Here is a 22752-nt window from a genome sequence, read left to right on the forward strand (position 1 = left end):
CCAACCGTGGAGACCGTGCTGTTACATATGCAATGCAGCGCTCACACCAGTAGCAACAGCAGCACCTCACAGCACCACGATTTGGACACCATGCGGGGCGTCAGTGTATAGGATGCAAAAAAAAAGAAGAGCGCACGATGACATTCGTAACAATTCTGAATAACAATAGGCGCTAAATTTACACAACCACACAACCACGCGCTTCCCACCGAATGCTGTTCCCCGGGCATTTCGGATTAACAGCATTAAATTGAAATAACAACAAAGAGGCATTATCTGCAAACCGTCCGAATTTCGGTCCCCCGGGACGCTTAATTCTGCGCTTAGAATGTGACCACAAACTGAAAACGCTTCGACAAGCATTTGGTTATGACCAAACAGACTGTGTTGTTTGTTTTACATTCTACTGATTGGGCAATTTGGGTAATTTTAACGCAGGGCTTGCTTGTAAAGCAAAGCGAATGTATGCCCATAGAAATCTAAACACATGCACTGGATCTTGATTGTATCACATGTGAAGTAAACTTTGTTTCATGCCACAAATTTTGGGGTTTATTTAAGTATTTTTTACAGGATATTCCTAACAAGAAATATATACAAAATTTCGCAGGAAGTTCAAATGTCTGAAAATTTATTTTCGTATGTGCCTTGGAGATTGGCCAACTCTCAAAAATTTAAATCACTGCCCTACAGCAAAATAAAGCACAATGTTTCACGTGGTATAAGATCCAGAAATTGAAAAAACAACTAAAAGCATGAAATTGGAACTTCTAAATATGTGATTCTCTGGTAGTTGTGGTATTCCAATCGAATGCTCAAAAACGGTCGTACGTTCGCTGTTACTTGAAAACCTTTAAGTCCCAAATCAAAGCCTAGACATGGAACTCACTGAAGAAGCAATGTCCGAAGTATGTCCGAATGAATTTTCGTATCTGGATCCGCAAACGTCGTCAACCGTACAGGGCTAGAAAAATTATAAATATTATCATACAACATCAATTTTACTGTTGAATGTTAATCTTTACGAATTTCTCCTTTGGTTTCCTGATATCTTCTTTGATACAAAATGCCTTAGAACTTCAATAATGCCTTAGAATAATAATAACAAAATTTCAATATCATAAAAATCTCGCCAAGTTAGATACATTCAGATCAACAAATCTGAATACATAGAATTAAAACTTCAAAAAAATATTCAATTTCACAACAACCATTCAATGAATAGCAATAATTTTACTACAGTCATGCATTAAAAACAGTGACGTTTTTTTTCTAAACAACTCCCTACTTAAAGCACCGTTAGAGAAATTGCTCGAGAATAAACCGACAAACCAAGCGAATAATCACGAGATAACACGGAACACGAAAGAAGAAAGCACAGCAACACACCACCACAATGGTAAATTTTTCCTACAACGAAATAATGTCACGCAACGAACACGCAGCAATTGCCGCCCAAAACGCTCCAACATCCCCCTCTTCCAACAAAAAACGCTGCGTGCGGAAAACATATCCCAAACAAAGCTCGGTCGAAGGCCGCCGAGGCGTGTGAACGCGCGGGGTAGGGGGATGGCGGATAGAGCCATCCTACGATAGTGGAACCTAAAAATTTGGTCAACCAATGAAATCATTAGAATATCGTACCTTAAAAAGTGACCGGGCCGACTAAATACTACCGGCCCGGGGGACCGGCGGGGAGTGGAAGATAATAGACATTCCGTTCTGCGTAAACTACCCCTTCGGGCGACGGTCCGAGCAGAAGAATTTCAAACCCATCACAGACCGTCGTCATCCATGCACGACTACTTCTCCAACCGCGCAAGCAACACGCCGTCTCTCTACGGTCTTTAGCCGAGCGCTTAGAACAAAAGCCGCAACATAAAAAGACGAGCGCGACGACCCCCTCCCCCCCCCCCCCACCGTTGGACGGAAAAATGCTCTGCTCCCTCTCCCTTCCGTCTTGGAATTGAACCACGACGGGCCGGGCGGCGGGCTTGTGCTCGCGCGCGCACCAATCTCCATGCCGAATTTAATTAATTTAAGTCACGCAACAATCTTGGCTCATTTGTCATTTCATGCATGCGTCCCCGTCCTGCTCTTTCCAAAATGCTTTTTTCGCCGTGGTTATCAAACCGCACACACACACACCAGGGAAGGTAAGGCCGTTACCTCCTTCCTCTCCCCGACGGTACTATAGATTGTCAATCTGGTGCTATTTCAGATTGCTCTGCTGCTCCAGAGAAAATGGCACCGAAAGATGGGGTCAGACCGGGTGGCTTTTTAAGGGTCTTTCGAAGTTGAAACCGCCCACAAACCCTTACGGTACACCACCACGTTCTGGCGTGCTGAAGAAGGTCTATAATTTGGCGTTTCCCTTTTAGTTTCGGCAGCGAGCAGCAACAACATGTTTTCAATTGTTGCGAAGCGAGTAAAAAGCCCATTTTTTCCACCCAAACATGCATTGTAATTAGTATTATTTAGCAGCAACCAGCATGTGTACGGCATGGGCTTTAAATATCAATTTAAACTCCTAAAACTTAGTGTAGCGTTAAACCAGACACACAGACACGATGTTTAGGGCGGCTGGGGTTTCGAAATCTACTCATTCTTTGCGCACGACAAGCAAATAAACTTACAAAAAGGGGGGGTTCGTCTTTCTCTGTCAATGACTAACGTAGACGACGAGCTCGGCTCTGTATAAAGCACACAAAGGAAAAACGGCTCTGTTTAAAGTCAAATACAAATACGCTTGCAGCAGAAGAGAAATGTATTCTCTTTGATACTTTTAAGCAGTTTTAATCGAAAATATTGTGTCCATATGGGAAGGTAGTGTTGTTAAAATGTGAACCATTAGAAAGGTAATTATTACTTCTTTAAAAAGAGACTTAAACCAAGGACTCATCATCACCACAAATCAATCTGCAATAACTATTATCCCGTTGATGTATTGCTCGTATCTTCTGGTTCACATCTACGATACGGTACAACACACAAAACGTTACCGTCGGCGTTACGATTTATCATCACTTGCAATGCTAATGAATCAACAGAAAAAAAAATCAACGACCCCTTCCAAAAAAACCACCAACGAACAAAAACGGGGGGCGATACAGCCCTAAGGTTCTAACCTACAAAACAGCATGACGAACACAAAACACCCATACACCCAAGTAAACCCCGAACGAAAAAAAAAACGTGACGCCGTCCGTACTTCAGGCATATCAAGGGCCGCCCTACTCGTCATTTTAAGCCGACCGTATCAATGTCCTCCTAAACCTTCCAACCGGCTGGGGCTCGCGTGGAGTGAATGGAAAAGGCAAACTCGTTCAAGCACTCTTGCTCGAGGGCAAAGTATCCTTCTTTCCCCCTCTCTCTGTGTGTCGCTACACGTCGGAGCACTTTAAAGAACCGTCGGAAGGTCGGGAAGGACGGGAAGGACGACAACGGTGGCGGCACAGCAAATGGAAATTTAGCTAGCCCACGCGAAATCCAATAAATGAATCAAAGGATATATAGAAAAACAATCCATCCCAATGGTGGTGGTGCGGCGACTGAATCATCGATGCCGAGGGGGCTGGTTTTGAGTCCCTTCGGGCAAATTCGCATCCGGTACGGCGATGAAACACCCAACGACGGGTGGGTTTGTGTGACAGGCCCGAGACGACGCTGTATGACTACTACTACTACTACTACAACTACACACCTTCGACCAAAATGTCCCGAGAAGAGGTGTTCTTTTTGCGCCCAACCTGTGTACAAGGGGACGTACATAAAGGGGGACACCAAATAGGGACTCGAAGCCACAGACCAAGTGAGCGCGCGTGTGTTGGAAATGGAAGGAAATACGAGAAAGAAAAAAAAAACATAGCGCGGCAACAGACTTGTTCTGACGTAAAAATGACGACAAAAAATGTAACTCGACCCGCTTTACACCTCCCCACTCTCGCACACACACATGCACACTCGTTCACCTTCCCTAAATTTTCCCCACCATCGCTAGTGTTCCACACGGACGACTTACAACCGGGCGAGTGGCGGCAGCTGGACGTGTGCGTGTGCGTTAGTGTCTCAGTCGACTTTATCCCATAAATTTGCACGCAGCCCCACCACACAAGCGCTGTTGTGCCGGTGTGTATCCTGCTGTCATCCTTTGCCTGTTTCTTGCGGAGCTATAGCACACCCGCAGCGACAGTAATTCCAAAGACATCAAATTGCAGGATCGATTCGGCTGTTAACTCGGTTAAGCGAGAGGGACGTATGGCATAGTTTGCGCAAAACTGTGCCATTCTATGCAATTTAAATGATGTAGGATACGTGAACGTGTCCCCTCAGCGCGCATGTGGTGTCGTTAACTTTGGCTGTAAACCGCCATAACACAACCAGTTAGGTAATGCAAGGATACATGGAAAATTTGGTATATTGACCGGAAGTGATGTACTCAGTAGTAACACACAAACCAATCCTAAAGACTGCCGGCTAGGTTGTCGTCTGATTTTATAGTCCTCGATTTACGAGTGTGATACGTTTAAAGGTATCCGAATCAATAATTTAATCGCTCTGATTGCGTATCCGTTCTTCATGCTTTCTCACTTTCTCTCAAAACATGTTCAGCATTTTGTTTGTGTAACATTGAAGAAAATATATTTAGGCCTATCACGATACTAGCCAGCTTTTTATATGAATTTTGACAGTTGGTGACTGAAATCATGTCAACACTCCATTCAAAACCACAGACAAAACTAGCCCGCGATTTTCAGTCTAGATTATTTTAGGCTCAAAGTTAGAATTAAATCGAGTACCTGATCGAAAAAATGTCTCAACAAGGTAACGTTTTAATATATTCCAAGGTGCATTAAAGAGATCAGGTAGTGGAATCTAGAATCAAATTTTAACGTCACTTTTTGACAAGATGGGTGAAACAACTTTACACAAAACACTCTTAAAATCTTCGTTCAGTAGCAGAAGGTTGATTTTTACACCTTGTAAATATATACACCTTGGGATAAGCCCACCATTACATTATACTCACTTTGATAGCTGCTCGAAAACAGCAATACGATGCAAACAGCTGATACGCTGATATTTCAGCCTACGATCTTAAAAGGAAAAGGGGCTCATTAACAGAGGTTATGCCATATAACCAGTAGCTCCAGGAATTGAGTCTACAGCTACAACCGAAGAATCGGAAGAACTCCTAAGGAGTTAATGAAGCATCTATAAACCATAGAAGAAACAACAATATAGCATTGCAGCTTCAATTTTGTGAGCTAGTTTTTTTACAATTCTTTCAGATTTGACGGAACTTGTAACAAAACTTTTCAGTGTATGTCTGGAAGTTTTTGGATGTATGGTGTCGTGGGCGATTTATTATTTGATATGGTCTATCATATGTAGTGTTGGATTTCATAAATCTTTCGTTGAGGTTTACGAGATTCAATCTTCAGTGATGAGTGATTCGAATCTCGAGTCGAATCTTCAAAGATTCACGAAAATCTAATGATTCACAAATCTTCAAAGATTCATGAATCCCTAAGGCTTCATGAATATGTTAAGATTTTTGAATCTATAAGCTTCATAAGTTCATTAAAATTCATATATATCCAGGGTTTCCTGAATCTTTAGAGATTTATGATTTCCAAAATATTTAATTTTCACAATCCCACCTAAAACATGCCCGTTATGGGTTCAAGCCTCGCATCCAATGTCTCCCCGTAGCAAAACAAACTATCCAGCTGCGTGATACTTTCCAAGAAGTCTCGATAGCCTGTATAGGCTGGCATGATCACGTAGGTTTTTACACCAAGAAGAAGTTCAATAAAAAGCTCAAGCTTTAATATTTTTTAGAGATGCACGAATCCCTAGAGATACGACCATCTTTGGAGATTCAAGATTCTTTATAGATTCATGAAACCTATCGACATTCATGAATTTTTAGAAATTCATGGATCTTTCGAAATTTATGAATCTTTGATTTCCAACCGAAAATCAGCCCTTTCTAATTCGTTTATTAGTCCTGAAATCAATACATCAGGATCGTCAGATATGAATACAATTATAAGCATCAGCATATCCAATATAACAATAATATTAGGTAAACACTTACTTCACAAAGGGACGACACAAAATCTGAAACGAAATGAAAAAAAAAAGAAACAAATTAGGAACAACTCACACAACAAACAGTTCAACACAACTATGATACACGCTAAACCAATTTTCACATTAAATAGCCATCGTAGCGCATATTTTCCCCCGAAAAATTGCTCACATTGCACCATTATACACGATAGCCGTTCGCTGACGTACAGCATGTTAACTCTACTGACCCTCTTTCACTCCATTACCCAAAATCACGATAACAGAACGTACACCACACCACCACACTCACTGTGCACTGTGCAGATTCGTGTCCTTAATTCAGGTCCACCAACACACCAAGGGTGTGGGGAGTATTTGCCTATTTTGCCCAGTCATTTGGCACTAATAGGGAGCTAAACATTTCTTTTTGCGCTAATCTTCACAGAACATCGGGAAACATCGAGCAGCAGCAATGGAACTAGCAAACATGCACAGCATCACGAAACGTTCATATGTGTGTGTGTATGTGTGCTTGTTGATGGTTTCGTGTGATTCCCGTTCCAGCATAGCGACGTTTCCCAACTCAACGTGTGGAGAGGAGCATAAGCGCGCTAATATAATGCTCCCGTGGTGAGCTGACTTCCGAAACACCCATTGCTAGAGGCGCCACCCCCATCGTTTACACGTTTCTAATACCGGCCTCGGCCACTAACACATCGTGTCGACTGGCTGGCTGCTCCGTGTCCGCGGGAGAACCGTTTCCGATGTTTCGTGGGTTCCGCGTTGAAACGCTGTTGTCGTCGCCCCACCATCGTCGACAGTTTGGCGCACGAAATCCTCATCACCCAGCCAACCACCACCACCACATCGGTCTTTTCTTTAGCTTCTCTCCACGCAAATGCACTTCCCACTTCCAGGCCAAGGGACATCATATCACGCGAAGCACACGGCAGAACATGGCTGTGCCTCTGCTTCTTTCGCCCTTCGATCTTGGCGACGCGATAGAGTGTATATTTTCATCGGCGCCAAGCCATACTCAACATTTCGTCCCCACTGTTGGCTTCCTCTTCTGTTCACCTCCCTTTATCCTGGGGTTCCCTTCTATTTGGCACCTACTCGAAAGGAAAGCTATCAATAGCATATAATCATCAACAGTGTGTAATAGCGCATAAATACATGCTTTCTATGGAGCCGATCGAGCAACACAGACGGAGCAGAAGTGGAAGCTTGCACACGACGCCGCGGTTTAATAGTGGTCGGAATGGCGTACAGTTCCGTTGGATTGTGCAATTGTGCCCTGAATGGAGGAGCATCCACTTTACCGTATTTTTGTTTAAATATCTTTAGCTCGTCATTCGTGCCACAACGGAAGAACCGGAAATGGAAATGAAAGTATATCCGGAGTTCTAGACGGACGCCAGTGCGTGTCAAGTGTGGAACGTGGCGTGGGGGTGTTGGAACGTTGGATGACATTATTACAAACCCATGCAGAAACTGTGAATAATTGTTAAGTTGTAGAAAATAAGGAAGAACAGGCAGTACAAACATAAATTATTGTAATAACATTTGGAGTTAAACGGATATGAGTATGTGCTTAAGGCCATACAAATTGTCCATCTTTATGCGCTTAACCAGTCCATTACTACGCCATTAAGGTCAATTGAATTACTGTATTGATCATCCGGGTTTGGAAAGACATATGGTCATGTATCATGCCCTCATAAGATGATGTAAGTCACCACGCTTGGGACGTACCAAAAACAACATTGGATTATGAGGGCATCATTTGAATGAAATGACACAACATTCTTGAACATATCAATGATAACAACAGTCATTTCTTCTATAGACTATGCGAATTGATTCAAGTTCCTGCTTTGCCTACATTCTCCATGACATTTGCATACCGAATGCGTTACTGGTGTCAACATACGAGCATTAAACACCAATCAAACACCCATCATACAGATTTCCCACAATAAAAAAAACCCAAAAACACATGCACTGCCGCTTACACACGATGGGCCGAGTAATCTCTCGTAAGATAGAATCTTATTTTATCGCCCAAAGCAAACATTCTTTTCCCACAATCTTGCGACCCTCGGTCGTGTAAAGAAGGGACGCGGATCAAGATGCTTAAATTGAGCTAAATTATCGAACAATTAGCTGCCGCATTGGTAGTCTATCGTCGACACATTAAGGCAGCACAATCCAGACCATCATCATACGGTTTCTCTTTTGGGGAAGTCTTTACGGTAATGTGCCCTTGGATCAAAGGAGAAATGGGTTTTTTTCGAGAGGCGCACACCAAACACAACACACACTGTGTTCTGGTATTTGTCACGTGCATCGCCCTCAATGACATATTATCACCATTCGTTAGCTGGGTGATCCGTCTCCGTCCCTGTGCCTTTTCTACGGTTGAGCAGCGGGATGCGCGATTAACATCGATTGTTGCGCTTCTGTTCGCACATTGCGTTTCGCGCCGTTCAACACCCTTTGCTCACTGTGCCGCCGATTAATCACAAGAGGAATGTTGCGGACGGAAACGTGCAGCAGCAGCAGCAGCGTGACCGGCAAAGCATGGTGTTTCAACTGACGAAGATGGACAGCCGCGGCCTTACACTACACTCGTCAATCAAATACTTGTGCTCGATTAATCGATTAAATTAACTTTTCCAATAGGAAAAAGGCAATGCTGAAGATAGAACACGCGCGAGAGGCTGTGTTTGCTGTGAAGTGAAATTTAAATATAAATGTACACAATGTTCTATCTTTTTCCAGAAATTCTAACATACCCAACGTTACATGTGCTGCTACATGGATGGCTTTCATTCTCACCAACCCTCTGCGCGCTTACACGCCCAAGAGCGGGTGGTCCATTCTTTCCGAATAAAATTTTACAAAAGAAATTGAATAATGGCACACACCAAGCAAACTGCTCTATTGTGCAATAAAAATGATCCAGTTGACAAAGCGTCTACACCATCGTTTAAACCAGCATTTCTTTTCCAGTGCGCTGCTGTCCCTCCTGTCAGCAGCAAGAAGAAGGCACGATATTCGAACAGTTAATTGGATAACATTGGACCGCATTGCTTCTATGCCCACAGACACACACACACACACATGTCGCATTCGCTCAAGCATATTATAAATGTTGGAAAGAAATGCCTGATGATGATGGTAGTAGTATAGAACGCGTTCACAGGCAGCATATGGCAAAATGGCGACAATATATTAATTGGCTCCACTGAGCACAATTTATTGAACTGCGCGCCGCCGTGCTCCGGGTCATCCGCTCTGGTTGTTACGCCTCAAGCAGCAGCAGTCAAAAATGTGCTGTATATGCTTTAGTTATGATTTAGGTATGCGTGTTCCATGAGTCACTGAGCATATTAACGCACCTCTATCACATTATCGCAAAATAGGACGCATGATCTACTGCGGAGGCTGATGAAATAGTCGCTTCAAACAGTTTTTTAACACATTTTTAAATGAGAAATTGATTAAATTATACATTCAATTGAATACTCAAGCTCAATTTACATAGAAATTAATATCGATATGATTATAGTGTCCCACTAAAACGCTTGTTTTTGCTCTCAACTATGCCCTATCTCTGATATCGTGTTATAACAAATAAAAAGTGATAATTCATTTTTTATATAACCTGATGAGGATTGATGTAGCTATTGGAAAAATAATATTTTGTGTACTATCTGTATCCCTCTTTGTTTGCGAATCACTTTCTTCAAACCGAAACCAACCTCCACTTAGAAGAGTAGTGTGCCGTACGACATCAAACATCAATCAATCGTTCGTTGCTCGTTTATTTCTTTTCCATAAGTGTAAGCAGTAGTTCCACCCTGATAGCCCACCCACGTAAAAAAACACACACACGTGTGTAACATCTTGAGTCAACTCGCACCAGAAAAAAAGCTACAAGAAGTTCCTTCCGCACTTGTCGACTCGAAACGTTTGACGGAGTTTGGAGTAGTGGTGGGAGCTTGAAATAAGACTTCGATTCCGTGTTCGAAATCAATTCCGGAGTTGACTCCGAAGACGATTCCAGAATTGATTCAGGAGCTGATTCCGGAGTTGATTCCTGGGCCGATTCCGGAGTTGATTCCAGAGCCGATTCCGGAGTTGAATCCGGAGCCGATTCCAGAGTTGAATCCGGAGCCAATTCCGGAGATGACTCCGGAGCCGATTCCGGAATTGACTCCGAATCCGATTCCGAAATTGATTCCGGAGCCGATTCCGTAGTTAAATCCGGAACCGATTCCAGAGTTGAATCCGGAGCAGATTCCGGAGTTGACTACGGAGCCAATTCCAAATTGCGAACCAAACACGAAAGTCGGCCTCGGAATCTATTCCGGTCAAAATTAGCTCCGGAATCGACCTGGGAATCGCAATCTGCCCCGGTAACGGAATACAGATTGACTCCAGACAAGTAATTAGCTCCGGAATGAGAATCAGTTCTTGAATTCAAATAAGAAGTTTCAGAAGCGAAATCAGTCCGAGAGTCTCCAGGAGAATTGTTCGTTTTAGTAAATTTTGATTCTTTGTGGCTATCAATATGTAGTATTATTTGACCCGAAGGCCTATTCTTATGTAAATGCCAAAACCGACTCCGTTTCGAATCCGATTCTGACTTCGGACCCAAATCGATTCCGGAGCCGATTTCGATTTCGGAACTAATTCCGGAGCCGATTCCGGACCTACTATCCGAAATCGATTCCATAAAACTTCAGAAACTAGCCGGAATCGATAAAAACGAAAACTGCATTTTTTCCATCACTAGTTTGGAGATTCTCTCACACGCCCTTTGACTTGCAAATGATGCCTACACAGCTACTGCTGTGTGTTCTCCTCGCTAATTCGACCACTTTGCACCGCCCATGTCCCGCAAAACGTAGGCAAAAAGATACGTATCAGCATGTCGCACCGAAGAATCGATCAAATCGGAACCAAACACGAAAAGAGAAAGGGAAACAACTTCCCAACTGATAAAGCAATTAAGTGTGAAAAGGGGCGCGCGCGCGTATCTGTACAACCCTTACACACAACAAATTTCCCTATCGGTATCAAAAATGTCGGTACACTCGGAAATGGAATTCAGTGCGATACGCGGCACAGAACATCCCTCAGCCCGTCGTGATATGTGTTGTATTGCACCGTGCCCGCACACCCGTCTGACGGTGTTATGCTCTTTGCGCGATGGTAACGTAATTCAATTAGGCCAATCAATCTTTTATCTATTTTATGTGCGTTGTGTGGATTCCGTACGACCAGAACTGATTCAGTTAACACAGAGTCCCGGAGCGTGTGTGTGTGTGTGTGTTATACAAAGAGAGAGATAGTGTGCACATGTGTTGTATAAATGGCAGGTCTCACCGAAAGGTTGCCGCCCTCATACTCTCCTAGAGACGCATCAGCAACACGCTCAGGTCAAGAAGCCAATGACCGCTACTCCCTTTGCATATTTCAATGCTGGCGGCAATCCAAACTGGCAGGAACCAGTCCCATCGGTCCATGTGGGAAGTGAAAGCGATCTTAGAATAGCGCTACATTGGCACCCCCGGCGGCACACCAACACGGGTGCTAAGGGTCACCACCACGAGAGTGAAGGCTGAGAGACGGGAGAAGGCGAAGCAGAAGGCGAAAATACAAAATATGTATGGCAGTCATTGGTGGTAGATAGGACACCCCCAAGCCTGCCTCACCCGTTAAACAAAAAAAAACCTCCGCGCGTTCCATCCAAATCACACACCCGATTGATTTCGATTAATCGACGACCGGTGGAGCAGAAGTTCGACGCCCTATCCTCGGGCGTGAACGTTTAGCCATCTTCTGCGCAGAGAAAGCTTAGGCAAAAATGTTACTTTACCACCGGAGGCTACACACTACACACACTCTACACAGTTTGGATCCACCCTTTCGAATGGCAAATACGAAAATACAAACACAACCATAATCCTTTGGCGATCTTTGCATCGTTTGTGGGAATGTACCCGCTCGCGATCGTCATCCAGGCCCCAATGGGAATGCCAGGTGGAAGGCGGTTTGGGTATCACTATGACCGATTGACCTAACTTTTCCAGCAAGACAAATATCCAACGCGATATTCGCGCAACTTGCACAGATTCTGATAGAGTCGTTAAACTATTTGGGGAGAAAAAAGGTTAAAAAACGTTCCAAACAACTCACTAAGCATCAAGCATTTTGTTGGTTTGTGCTCTGTTGCTATTCCACACATTTTGGGAATGAATGAGGGGATATCATGGGAGATTACATGATCTACCGTCTATGTCCCGACGAAAACCCAAAAACAATGGATGCGCGTTTGCTGGGAGTGAGATTTTACATGAAGATAACAAAAAAATGGACATAAAACATCATGACTACATCCCTAATGCCTAAAAAATGACAACGAATCATCGTAAAATCATCCAACGTTTGCTTTCCTATGATCAGAAGCATCCGCGCTACAGTATCAGATGATCTCGAATTTCGGCGATCCCCAAGCGTACAACACCGGCTCGTCTATTATTTCAGCTGGCGTTATAGAAAGAAGAGTTTTCTTCTAAACACTTCCCTTCCAGCTCATACGATTCACGAATGCGGACGAAACATCTGCTATGCGAATTCCTCTCTCTCTATTCGGCGGTTTTTGTTCCGGACGCTTCTACACACCCAGAACAACATTCGAGAGAAGTGGCGAAACAAAACTTGATCGATGGGAACTAACTAGCATCGTATCGTATCCCCGCAATAAATCCCCGGCAAACGAGAGCACAAACGGTTGAACCTGCCGGGCGGCATCATGCACGCATCGGGCGGCCCTGGGTAAACTAGCGAGACAAGAAGCAGCGTTGAACCAACTCCACCACAAAAAAAGGTTAGAGATTCACGCGCTCTCGCTTCCGTGTGAAGACGAGCCACACACATTTGAGCGATCGCGATCTTCTCAACATGTGCCGTGTGTAGGCTTGGCTGACTCGAGGGAAGGATCAGACAACACTACCAACATCTTTATTCTCGTTGTGTGCTTCGATTTTCTTCCCACCCGCCGCACAGCAAAAGATCGTTCGGTTTGTTCTTGAAGGTGGGAGAAGGAGTTCGCGGCCTAAACGCTGCGATTGTTCATCGGTGTAGTTATAGCACCGTCCGCCATCGTTACCTTCCTTTATGGCTCTATCTGGCATCATTTTTTTTATTCGACTTTGAATGTGTATCATTCACACAAACATCGCTAATGTCCGCGTGGTTGGTTGATGAATCCCAAACTGGGTCTCCCGATGACTTTTCGGGGTCGCTTTCCATACACCACCATACATCATGTACGCCAAGCAACGTCCGACCAACAAAAAAAGCCTCTTCCAACAGGAAAGAAGGAACTCACGGGCCCACTACTAGGCGGTGTGATGGCACAAACAAACACGGCCGCGCAATTTGAAGTTGGCGGAAAAGCCAACCGCACAAAAAATCCGCATAGCGTGGCCGGCTGTGTGAACATGGCAAGTAAGAAAAAAGAACGCACACAGACACACAGCATGATCATGCACGCGGTGCGCGGAAATTCGGACCTTCGGGGAGGAGGGGTACAACAACGGAGACGGAGAGGGCAGATAGATCTCTTCGCTAGATACAGCGTGTGGCCCGAGTGCTTTATTGAACCAGTTCCGGGCGTATCTAGCGTGTCCGAGCGTGGTTACCTCTTTGCTTTTTTTCCTCCACTCATTCCAACCACTCAATTCTCCCATCTTCATTAAAGTATTGTGGCACTTTGGCCTCCGAATGATCATCAGCAGGTGAGATGTGCGCTTTTGTGGAGTGTCTGTCTAGGCGAGCTTGGGGCTCACATCTTCTCTAATGGCATTTTGGGTTAGGGAGTTGAACTTAATTCAAGGTTACATTTAATTGCGCCTCTGTGTAAGCCTTCCTGCTAGAGCTGTTTTGGAAACGGATTCGAGCCTGGGGTGGAGAAGGGAGATTGGTGAATTATTCTTATTGAAGGGCTGCTTATTTGTGCAATTTTAATGAAGGTATTGGTAGGTAGGTATCTGGTCCAACTGGTAGGTGCGAAGCTAGCAAGGGAAAATGACTAAGATCATAATGAAGCCTTCATACAGGGTTTTCCAGGAGTTCTAATAGCTGTGGGACACTTTATTGACTCTTTCCTACGTGAAATGGGCTTTATATAATGGGAATTGGACTCTAAAGCACGCTTGTTGGACAATTCCAATAGGAATTTCCAAGGAGCCTGTTCAAAAAGGGTGCCATAGAGTCCAATTTCCAATATACGAAGTTTACTTCCTATAAGAAAGAGTCGAGGAAGTGTTCCACAACTATGAGAACCCTTGGAAATCCCTGTATGATCTAGGCCCTATGGAAATAGAAAATAATAATTTCATTAATAATAGTAGTGAAAAAATTCAATAAAAACCTTTGAACATCTAATGAAATGTCTTAAAATTTAGCTCAGTCACGAGAACAACCTCGAAGCGAATTAAATAACCAAAATTAAAATTACACAACCTATTCAAATCGACCCAACCGACAACTTTGGGTACTAACTCGAAATTAATTTCAGACCCCGAACCCCGCCGAAACCAAAATGGACACTTTGATTGGCGTTATTTGCCCATTCTCCCGCAGGCCGAAAGTCCGGCAAATTTAAATCTCCCTTCGCGTGACTTTTAGCATACACATCGCCGCAGCAGCAGCAATAGCATAGCAGCCTTATGCTACTATACGGATGCTCTCAGCAGAATTTCACGAGAGAACGAAACGCGAACTCTCTTGCAACTCCGGCGGACACGGCGGACTCCGGGGGCCTAGCAACCGAAAGCACGAGAGCTCAACATAGCTTCTTCGCGTTACCATAACTACCAGCCTGAATCTCGCCCGCATTTCTTCATTTTTTTATTTTGTTCTTGACCGTTCTATCCGCGCCACTTCTCCTTTTATCTAAGGACTCTCCTGCCCCCGCGTCTAAGGCTCTCCTGGGCTTCCGGAAACCACCACCATCGCGAGAGTGGCCCAAAATTAGTTTCGTCATAATCATCAATCCACCATCCAAACTGTGCAAACTGTGAGTGTGTGCTACAGAAAAGCAGCCCAAAATGTGTCGGATTGACCACCATCGAGTCTGGCCCAGTAGATGCTGTCTCGCTCTGCCGTTCTATGCTGCGCACCTATACCATCGAATAACCCCCTATACGTTGCAGCCGTCGGCCGGTTGGCATACAGGGGAAGGCGCAATGCTCGGGAAAGGTGTGTGCGTGAGCATAAACGCAAAATCCCTATGGCGAACGGGTAGGGGGCCGAGGGGGAGAAGCAGGAAACATAACCGAAAAACTGGCTCGGGATTCATGTCCCGTTTGTCGCTATCTCGCTCGCTCGCTTGCTCTCTCGCTTTGCCATCCGAACGGTGCGGACGCTCTCTCTCGGCCGTTTCGCTTCCACACAAGAATGGCGTTCAACGGCGCGCGGGTTTTGCCTTTTTTTTCTCTCTTTCTTGCTTTATGCTTCATTCCGGTGAGGCTTTTTCCTCCTGGATTCTCGCGGTTCGCACGCCTATCCATCCACTCGGTTCGTCTGCTTCGGAGCCCAATTTTGGAACAATTAAACCTATCGCTGAGCTCATCGCATCCGTGGCGTACAACGGCTAGCCGCCGGGGGCCGCCGAAAAAAAGTGCTTTTGATAATTGATCACTTCCGAGTTTACGCACAACCATATCCCGGGCACACAAGCCGTTACATGGTCCCGCACGCTGTTGCCCGATGCTGCTGCTAATGTACACTCATACACACACATGCACGCACACACACAGGTAGAGCAAGTCCTGTCGGGAGAGGAAACCCGGTTTTTGCAGCTTTCTTCTTCTCCTGCCGCTTCCCAGCATCCTGTCTGGTGCAGCCAGCCAGCCAGCCGGCAAGTTGGCAACGAGATGTTTCCCCCCGGTTTTACCTACCTTTCGCTGCAGCTTTCTGCACTAAACACACGCTCACTGCTTCACTGCGATTAACACGCTACAACACGGTACACGAACAGACGGGAAATTGCACGAAATTCAGTACGCACAGGGCAGATTCGAACGCTGGACAAAAGTTTAGCACGAAATTGAAACAAACCGACATGCCATAATGGTGGGCGATGCTTTTATGGCGGTTTGACGTTTGCCTTCTTTGGCAGCCGCACAGCGTGCGCTTTCCTGTCAAATTGTGGACATGAAGATTTTTAGAATGTTTTTGTGTGTTTTTTTACATGAAATTTTATGAACAATTAAGCAAAACCGTAAAAATTTAAATAAAATATAGGTCGATGATTCTTGTGAACTGTAGTTTTCAAATGCTTTTGAAATTGAATAGCAGTTCAAATATCGTCGGTTGCCAAATGCGATTGATCGATTCATCGATTTTGTAAAAATATTTTTTAAGCAATTTAAAATACAAAATCATGCGAAAAACCATTCTATTAGAACTATTAGATATTTAAGAGTATAATTAACATGATATAGATTTTTTACACAACAAACTGTCATTTGTGCACGACCGCAGTTGTTCCCTTTGGCACTTCTAGGTGTAAAATTTGTTGACGTTCCCACATCGTTTGTTATTCAAAACAATCTTCGCACCATGGCCGAAACAAGTTCCGCAAAAAAGCCTTCACTAAACGATCAGGAGCGAGATCTCGAGCAACAAGCGTTTATAGAGTTTCAAAAGTAAGTCTAAAGCAGCCCTCTGCGAGCGGATTATTAACTCCCTTTGCCAAACCATTCCTAAATCCACCTTCCAGAGCCGACTACCATGCGTGCTATCAAACGCTGCAGAAGCTGCTCAAAACGCAAGACTCCAACCCCAAGGTGCTGCACAACAGGGCGGTGGTGGAGTTTTACAACAGCGATCTGCGCCGATACGATCAATTCCGTTCCGCCATGATCCAGCAGACCGGGCTGGTCGGTGAGATTCGCACGGTGGAGGTGAAGGATCGCGAATCGTGCGCAGCGTACGTGAACCAAGCGATCGTCCTGTACCACTTCAAACAGCCGCTGGCCGCGCTCAAGATTATGCTCGCCGTGATGGCCCATTTCGACCGGCTGGATGACTATCTGCTGCGCCGGGCCGGCATCTTCACCGTCCATCTGCTGCTCGACACGAACCAGCCGAAGAAGGCGAACCGGCTGCTGGGAATGCTGCAGAACCGGCTCGGCATACAGGTGTACGCGATACTGAGCGACTCGGATGAGGACGAGCCGCTGATCGATAACGAAAGCCGGAAGGACATCTCCGAGCTACAGTTCGAGGAGTTCCGCAAAGAGTTCCGCCTGATACTGATCCGCTCGAATCTGCTGAACGGCAAGAAGAACATGTCGATCCCGCTGGAAGACACGTCCGAGTACTCCATCCTCAAGGGGCATCAGTACTTTCTCGGCAACGATTATCAGATGGCGGCCAAGGAGCTGTCGAAGCAGTTCACCAACGAGCCGGTCAGCGTGAACCGGCACGGCGAAGATCAGAACACGATACTGGCCAACAACATGGGCGTGATACACTTTTCGGTCAAACACTACGCGCTGGCGGCACGGTTCTTCCAGCAAGCTCTGCTGTTCGACAAATCCGCCACAGAGGATACGTCCACGGAAAGGGTGGAAGGGTCGCCGCTGTACTGTGTCGGTGCTACCAAGCGGCCGGAGATACTGTACAACCACGGACTGGCACTGTTGCATCTGCAGCGCCCGAAGGAAGCGTTCGAGTGTATGCTGATCGTGCTGAACTCGAACCACAACAATCCGCGCCTCTGGCTGCGGCTGGCCGAATGCTGCATCATGGTGCACCGGCAGGAGAAGCAGACGCAAAATGCCAGCATCTGCCACGGCACGGTCGGGTGCGGTGTGCACCGGAAGTATGTGCTGAACCCGTCGCCCAAAACGGCCGTCCCGGAGGGAGATCAATCGTTGGCCATTCCTGCCACGACGCTCGAGTTCGGGGCGCTCTGCTTGCGGAACGCGGTCGCGCTGCTGGAGTACCACGAGCCGGAGCTAATCCGGCAAACCGAGAGCAGCGATAAGACGGTCGCCTGGGATAAGGTATACGAGGGTGTACCTTGCAATCCTTCCCTGCCGATGAAGTTGGTGTCGTTCAACAAGCTCAAGTGTGCGGTGCTGGCCGCGTACAGCTACGTGCTGAATACTCTCGGCGAGTACAGTCTGGCGCTCAAGTATGCGAAGCAAATGTTGACCATGAAAGATTTGCCGCAATCGTATCTGTAAGTATAGATGCTACATTAAACAGCTCACAAACGAATAATTGCTCTACATTACACAGATTACTCTCGCACATGTACGCGGCGGAAGCGCTGATCATGATGAACCGACCGCTGGAAGCCATCACGTACCTGGAGCCCAAATTCATCACCGAACTCGCCGGCGATGACTTTGGAATGCGTGCCTCGCCGCACTGGAACATTAATTCGGCCGATGCGGCCCGCTCCGTGATGCACTACAACCGGGCGGTCGTGTCGTTCCTGATCGGAGACTACGAACAGGCCAAAATTGCGATGAGCAGCTGCAACCACCCATTGGTAATGCCGTACCTTAAGATGCTGAACGTCTACCAGGAGCTGCTGCTGGGAAACTACGACAAGGTGCAATTACTCATTCGTTACGATACGCCACATTTGATTTAAATCGTGCGTGTAGCATGCAAAGTAAACAGTATACAGTTTAGGAAACTGTCCCTTTGGTTACACACAAATATCATCCGAAGGGAAAATTCAAACCTCGTTGCGCTTACATCTGTGAATAACAGCATTTGTAACGACCATTTTAAAGCGAACCCTTTTGACAGCAATCATACGCAGAGTGACCAGAAATACGTTTCATCTGTATTCCCACCGATTTTTGATATGCGTATAGGATACACAGATGATTACTTTAAAACTACCGATATTATCCTACCGAAAATCACAGATTTTCTCGTAATACTGATCGAGAAGTCATAAAACCATTTCCGAAGTGATTTAATGCAGTAAACTCCATATAAAGCATGGAAATCACTAGCGACCAAAACCAGAAGTCCAACAGTGGGGCCTTGGTTGTCTGTACTTCATGAGATGCGATCTACTCGTGGTCAGATACATGGGTATCAACACCATCAACACCATAATTTAAATTTCACTTGCTTCTGTACAAATGGTTCACATTGAAGTTTAGTATTTTAAACAATCGTATCGCCGTTCTAGTTCTACCGATGCATAACTTCAATTCGAAACCATCCCTACCCGCAAATTTCCGTTAAATGCCTTCTAATCGCCTTGTAATCGCCGGCGAATTGAAGGCGATCAGCAGTGCATTTAGCAGTAATTAAATGCCTTTGAAATACGTGAATGAAAAATTTCACTTTTAATTTGAAATTGAAACTGTCAAAAGAAAACCTTACAAGCGTCTTCAGCACTGCACTGTTGTAGTGTTCCCAGATATGAGCGTGAGATTCGATAGCACGATTTACGTGTTATGTTCTCTTGCGTTAAGCTCTGAGTTATTTCACTTAATTAAAGATGGTCTGCATTATTCGGTTGTTAAAGACCAACCCGTTGAAAGATGTTAATATATCAAACTCATTTCGATAACTCTAAAAAAAAGGAGAAATGAAATACATATTTCTCCCATCCTGATAACGAAGGGTGAACATAGTGTATTTATTATGATTTTTAAAAAGGTATTATTTTAATTTTGCTTCACAAAAATTTTGTTTATATTAATTATAGCAAGAAAATATTAATAAAAATAGAAATAAGCAAAGAAAAAAGATCATAAAAATCAGGATTTGAACACATGCTTTCTCGGTTCGGAACCAAAAGCGTTGTCACTGCTCTATTTGGCAGTTACATTAGTAAGGGTGCAAAACCAGTATATAAACAAGCGAAGATGGCGGCAAGCTATCTGTTCTCGTTGAATCAAAAAGTTGAAATATTTCGAAGAGAACCCGTTACAGCCGTGAAAGTTTCGGTTGAAATCTTTATTCGCCTTCTAAGGCGACTAAGGCCTTAAATGCCTTCTGAATGCCTTCAAAGCCGTTTAATGCTGGTAGGGATGTAACAGTACAGAGGGAAGGATAAGGTCTTGAAGCGAGGAAAGTGTTCCGCTAATTGGCCATCCCACCAACAGATGGCGCCACCAGCTTTTTTTGCTTTTTTTTAGAATGCATGAGTTGTTTGCCGTCTGCTAAACGAAGTCTTTCTATATTCCGTTTAGGTAGAGAGCTTGAGTCGTTTAGACACCGTTTAATGGTCGTTTAGTGGATTTGTGGCACTTGGGTGTATAGGTCATAATTAGATGAAGCTTGTCGAAACACATTGCAAGAATAGGACATCAATATAATGATGAGTTATAATACGCCATCTATTGAGAAAAACAGTGTCGCTATGGAGCTTTCATTTTTTTCTATGGATATTTGATATTCTAGTCGTTTAAGCTTAATTTGTGTCGCTTGGGAAGGCAAAGTTCACCATAGCAACGAATAGAGAAAAAGGAGAGTGCAATCTAGAGCGAAAAGTTCATTTGAGAGAGCTGGTGAGAACATTGCTCGTAAAACACGGCGATATGACGAGCATTACATTTTCATAGCCAAAAGTAAGTGACTTCAATAAAAAAAGTATAATAAAAAAGGATGTATTTTCTCTTGCAGATTAGCACCCTCTCCCTCCCCTTCCGCTCCACTCTTTCTTCTTCTTCTTCTTTGGCTCAACAACCGTTGTCGGTCAAGGCCTGCCTGTACCACTAGTGGGCTTTGGCTTTCAGTGACTAATTGATTTCCCCCCATAGCAGGATAGTCAAGCCTACGTATGGCGGCACGGTCTATTTGGGGATCGAACCCATGACGGGCATGTTGTTAAGTCGTACGAGTTGACGACTGTACTATGAGACCGGCTCCACTCTTTAAACATAGCGAAAAAATTGAAACTCCTATCGAAAACTACCGATAAAATGCTGATGCTCCTACCAAAAACCAATAAATAAATCTGGCCACACTGATCATCGTTGACGTTTGGTAAACAACCTCTCTTCGCAGGCGGGGTAATTTTCGTGGAACAAAAGTCACAACACTTCTGGGAAGGAGGGTCACAATCGGTTCGTTTGTTTAGCGATAGAACCTACCCTCAAAAGCGGTAGCGGGCGGTCGTTCTTCTAATCGCACCTTTTCGTAACCTCATATCAATCAAGAAAAGGGAAGGGGTTAAAGGTGTGCTTGCAATGCCACGCGTACATATCATACTGCTCGTGTTCACGATAGCACTTCTCAGCACAAATGGCCAGAACGCGAATTTGAAGAATGCGGTAAGTGTGATCATGTGAAAGTGCCTCAGACCTTGACCAATCTCCAATCCCCCATTTTGTATGCTTGCAGCAAAAGCACACAGCCACCCCGATGTCGGTGGGCGGCCTTCAGCGGGTAGCCGTCGATCCGATGACGCTTCTGCCCGAGGCCTTGGAAAATCTGCTCGTCGAGCGGGTGGTCGGAACGCCAGGCCACGAGAATGTGAAAAATTACATCGTGCAGCAGATGCAGCGGCACGGCTACACCGTCGAGTTGGACGAGTTCGATGAAACCGTGCCCATCCTGGGGAAGCTACGGTTTGCCAACGTGATCGCGTCCCTCAACCCGAACGCAGCGCGCAATCTGGTGCTGGCCTGCCACTACGACAGTAAATACTTCCCCGGCAAACAGTTTATCGGAGCGACCGATTCGTCCGTACCGTGCGCGATGCTCATTACGATGGCGTCCCTGCTCGCTCCCCACCTCGAGTCCATCAAAGCCAGGACGGACCTGAACCTGCAGTTCATTTTCTTCGACGGCGAGGAAGCATTCCAGAACTGGTCCGAGCGAGATTCGCTCTACGGTGCGCGCCACCTGGCCGAACGGATGGAGCGCGATGGTACGCTGCAACGGATGGACATGCTCGTGCTGCTCGATCTGCTCGGTACGCCCGAGCCAACCTTTTACAGCTACTTTGCCGAGACGGAAAACTGGTACGTGCAGCTGATTTCCGCCGAACGGCGGCTGGACGAGCTGGGCCATCTGGAGAACTACAGTACGAGCAGCGTGTCACCGACCCAGAGGACGATCGCGTACTTTAAGCCCGCCTCAGTGTTTGCGGGCATCGAGGATGATCACATACCGTTCCTAAGGCGGGGCGTGCCCATCCTGCACGTCATTCCCAGCCCCTTCCCCGAGGTTTGGCACAAGCTGGAAGATAATGCGGACATCGTGGACGTACCGACGGTGCGCAATTTGGTGCGCATATTTTCCGTCTTTGTGCTGGAGTATTTGAACGTGCCGTTATGACAGTCGCATGATGAATTGTAGAACATGCAGCACCATTCCAATCGGAGCGGTACGCGTACTTACACGCTCGGGGCTAATTTTATCTCTTGTTTTTTGAGCGATTTTTAAATAATTCATTACGGTTTCTTATCGTGAAGGAAGCAAAGAAAAAAAGAAGGAAAACACCAATCTTACTGTTTAATGGGCCTTTTCCCCCCTTCCAAGCGTACTACATATCTGTAAAAAATGTAACACTTTTGTGCAATAAATACAAATTGTTGAACAATCATAGAAAATGGTGTTTAGAAAACCTTTAAAAAAGCCGTTTTTGGTAAAATTTGG

General features: G+C 45.3%; 3 protein-coding genes across 6 annotated transcripts in view; 2 read left to right on the plus strand and 1 right to left on the minus strand.

The window, feature by feature from the left end:
- Positions 1-16238, minus strand: part of LOC5668278 (calphotin) — a 67831-nt gene extending 51593 nt beyond the window's left edge. For 3 of the 4 annotated variants that reach the window (XM_061662266.1, XM_061662267.1, XM_061662263.1), the window contains exons 1-2: positions 16059-16237; positions 6104-6126 (exon numbers count right to left, since the gene is read on the minus strand). The gene's annotated coding sequence lies outside the window, so the exon portion shown is untranslated. Of the gene's footprint in view, positions 1-6103; positions 6127-16058 lie in introns of all 4 variants that reach the window. The other variant, XM_061662273.1, reaches the window with a different exon arrangement.
- A 413-nt stretch (positions 16239-16651) lies between these two features.
- On the plus strand, positions 16652-18817 carry LOC1279063 (CCR4-NOT transcription complex subunit 10). Its single transcript, XM_318732.5, has 3 exons — positions 16652-16808; positions 16883-18352; positions 18412-18817. Exons 1-3 carry the CDS (start codon positions 16723-16725, stop codon positions 18770-18772), a joined length of 1917 nt encoding a protein of 638 aa, XP_318732.5. The 5' UTR covers positions 16652-16722; the 3' UTR covers positions 18773-18817.
- A 2322-nt stretch (positions 18818-21139) lies between these two features.
- Positions 21140-22706, plus strand: LOC1279064 (glutaminyl-peptide cyclotransferase). Its single transcript, XM_061662277.1, has 2 exons — positions 21140-21422; positions 21493-22706. The coding sequence occupies exons 1-2, from the start codon at positions 21339-21341 to the stop codon at positions 22429-22431; spliced, it is 1023 nt and encodes a 340-aa protein (XP_061518261.1). The 5' UTR covers positions 21140-21338; the 3' UTR covers positions 22432-22706.
- Positions 22707-22752: the final 46 nt, after the last annotated feature.

This window comes from Anopheles gambiae, chromosome 3 (genome assembly GCF_943734735.2).
Source record: "Anopheles gambiae chromosome 3, idAnoGambNW_F1_1, whole genome shotgun sequence".
NCBI lineage: Eukaryota > Metazoa > Arthropoda > Insecta > Diptera > Culicidae > Anopheles > Anopheles gambiae.

Coding starts and splice junctions, on each gene's coding strand:
- LOC1279063 (XM_318732.5), top strand. CDS start 16,723: ATGGCCGAAACAAGTTCCGCAAAAAAGCCTTCACTAAACGATCAGGAG. Junction 16,809..16,882: donor GCGTTTATAGAGTTTCAAAA/GTAAGTCTAAAG, acceptor TCCACCTTCCAG/AGCCGACTACCATGCGTGCT. Junction 18,353..18,411: donor GATTTGCCGCAATCGTATCT/GTAAGTATAGAT, acceptor TACATTACACAG/ATTACTCTCGCACATGTACG.
- LOC1279064 (XM_061662277.1), top strand. CDS start 21,339: ATGCCACGCGTACATATCATACTGCTCGTGTTCACGATAGCACTTCTC. Junction 21,423..21,492: donor ACGCGAATTTGAAGAATGCG/GTAAGTGTGATC, acceptor GTATGCTTGCAG/CAAAAGCACACAGCCACCCC.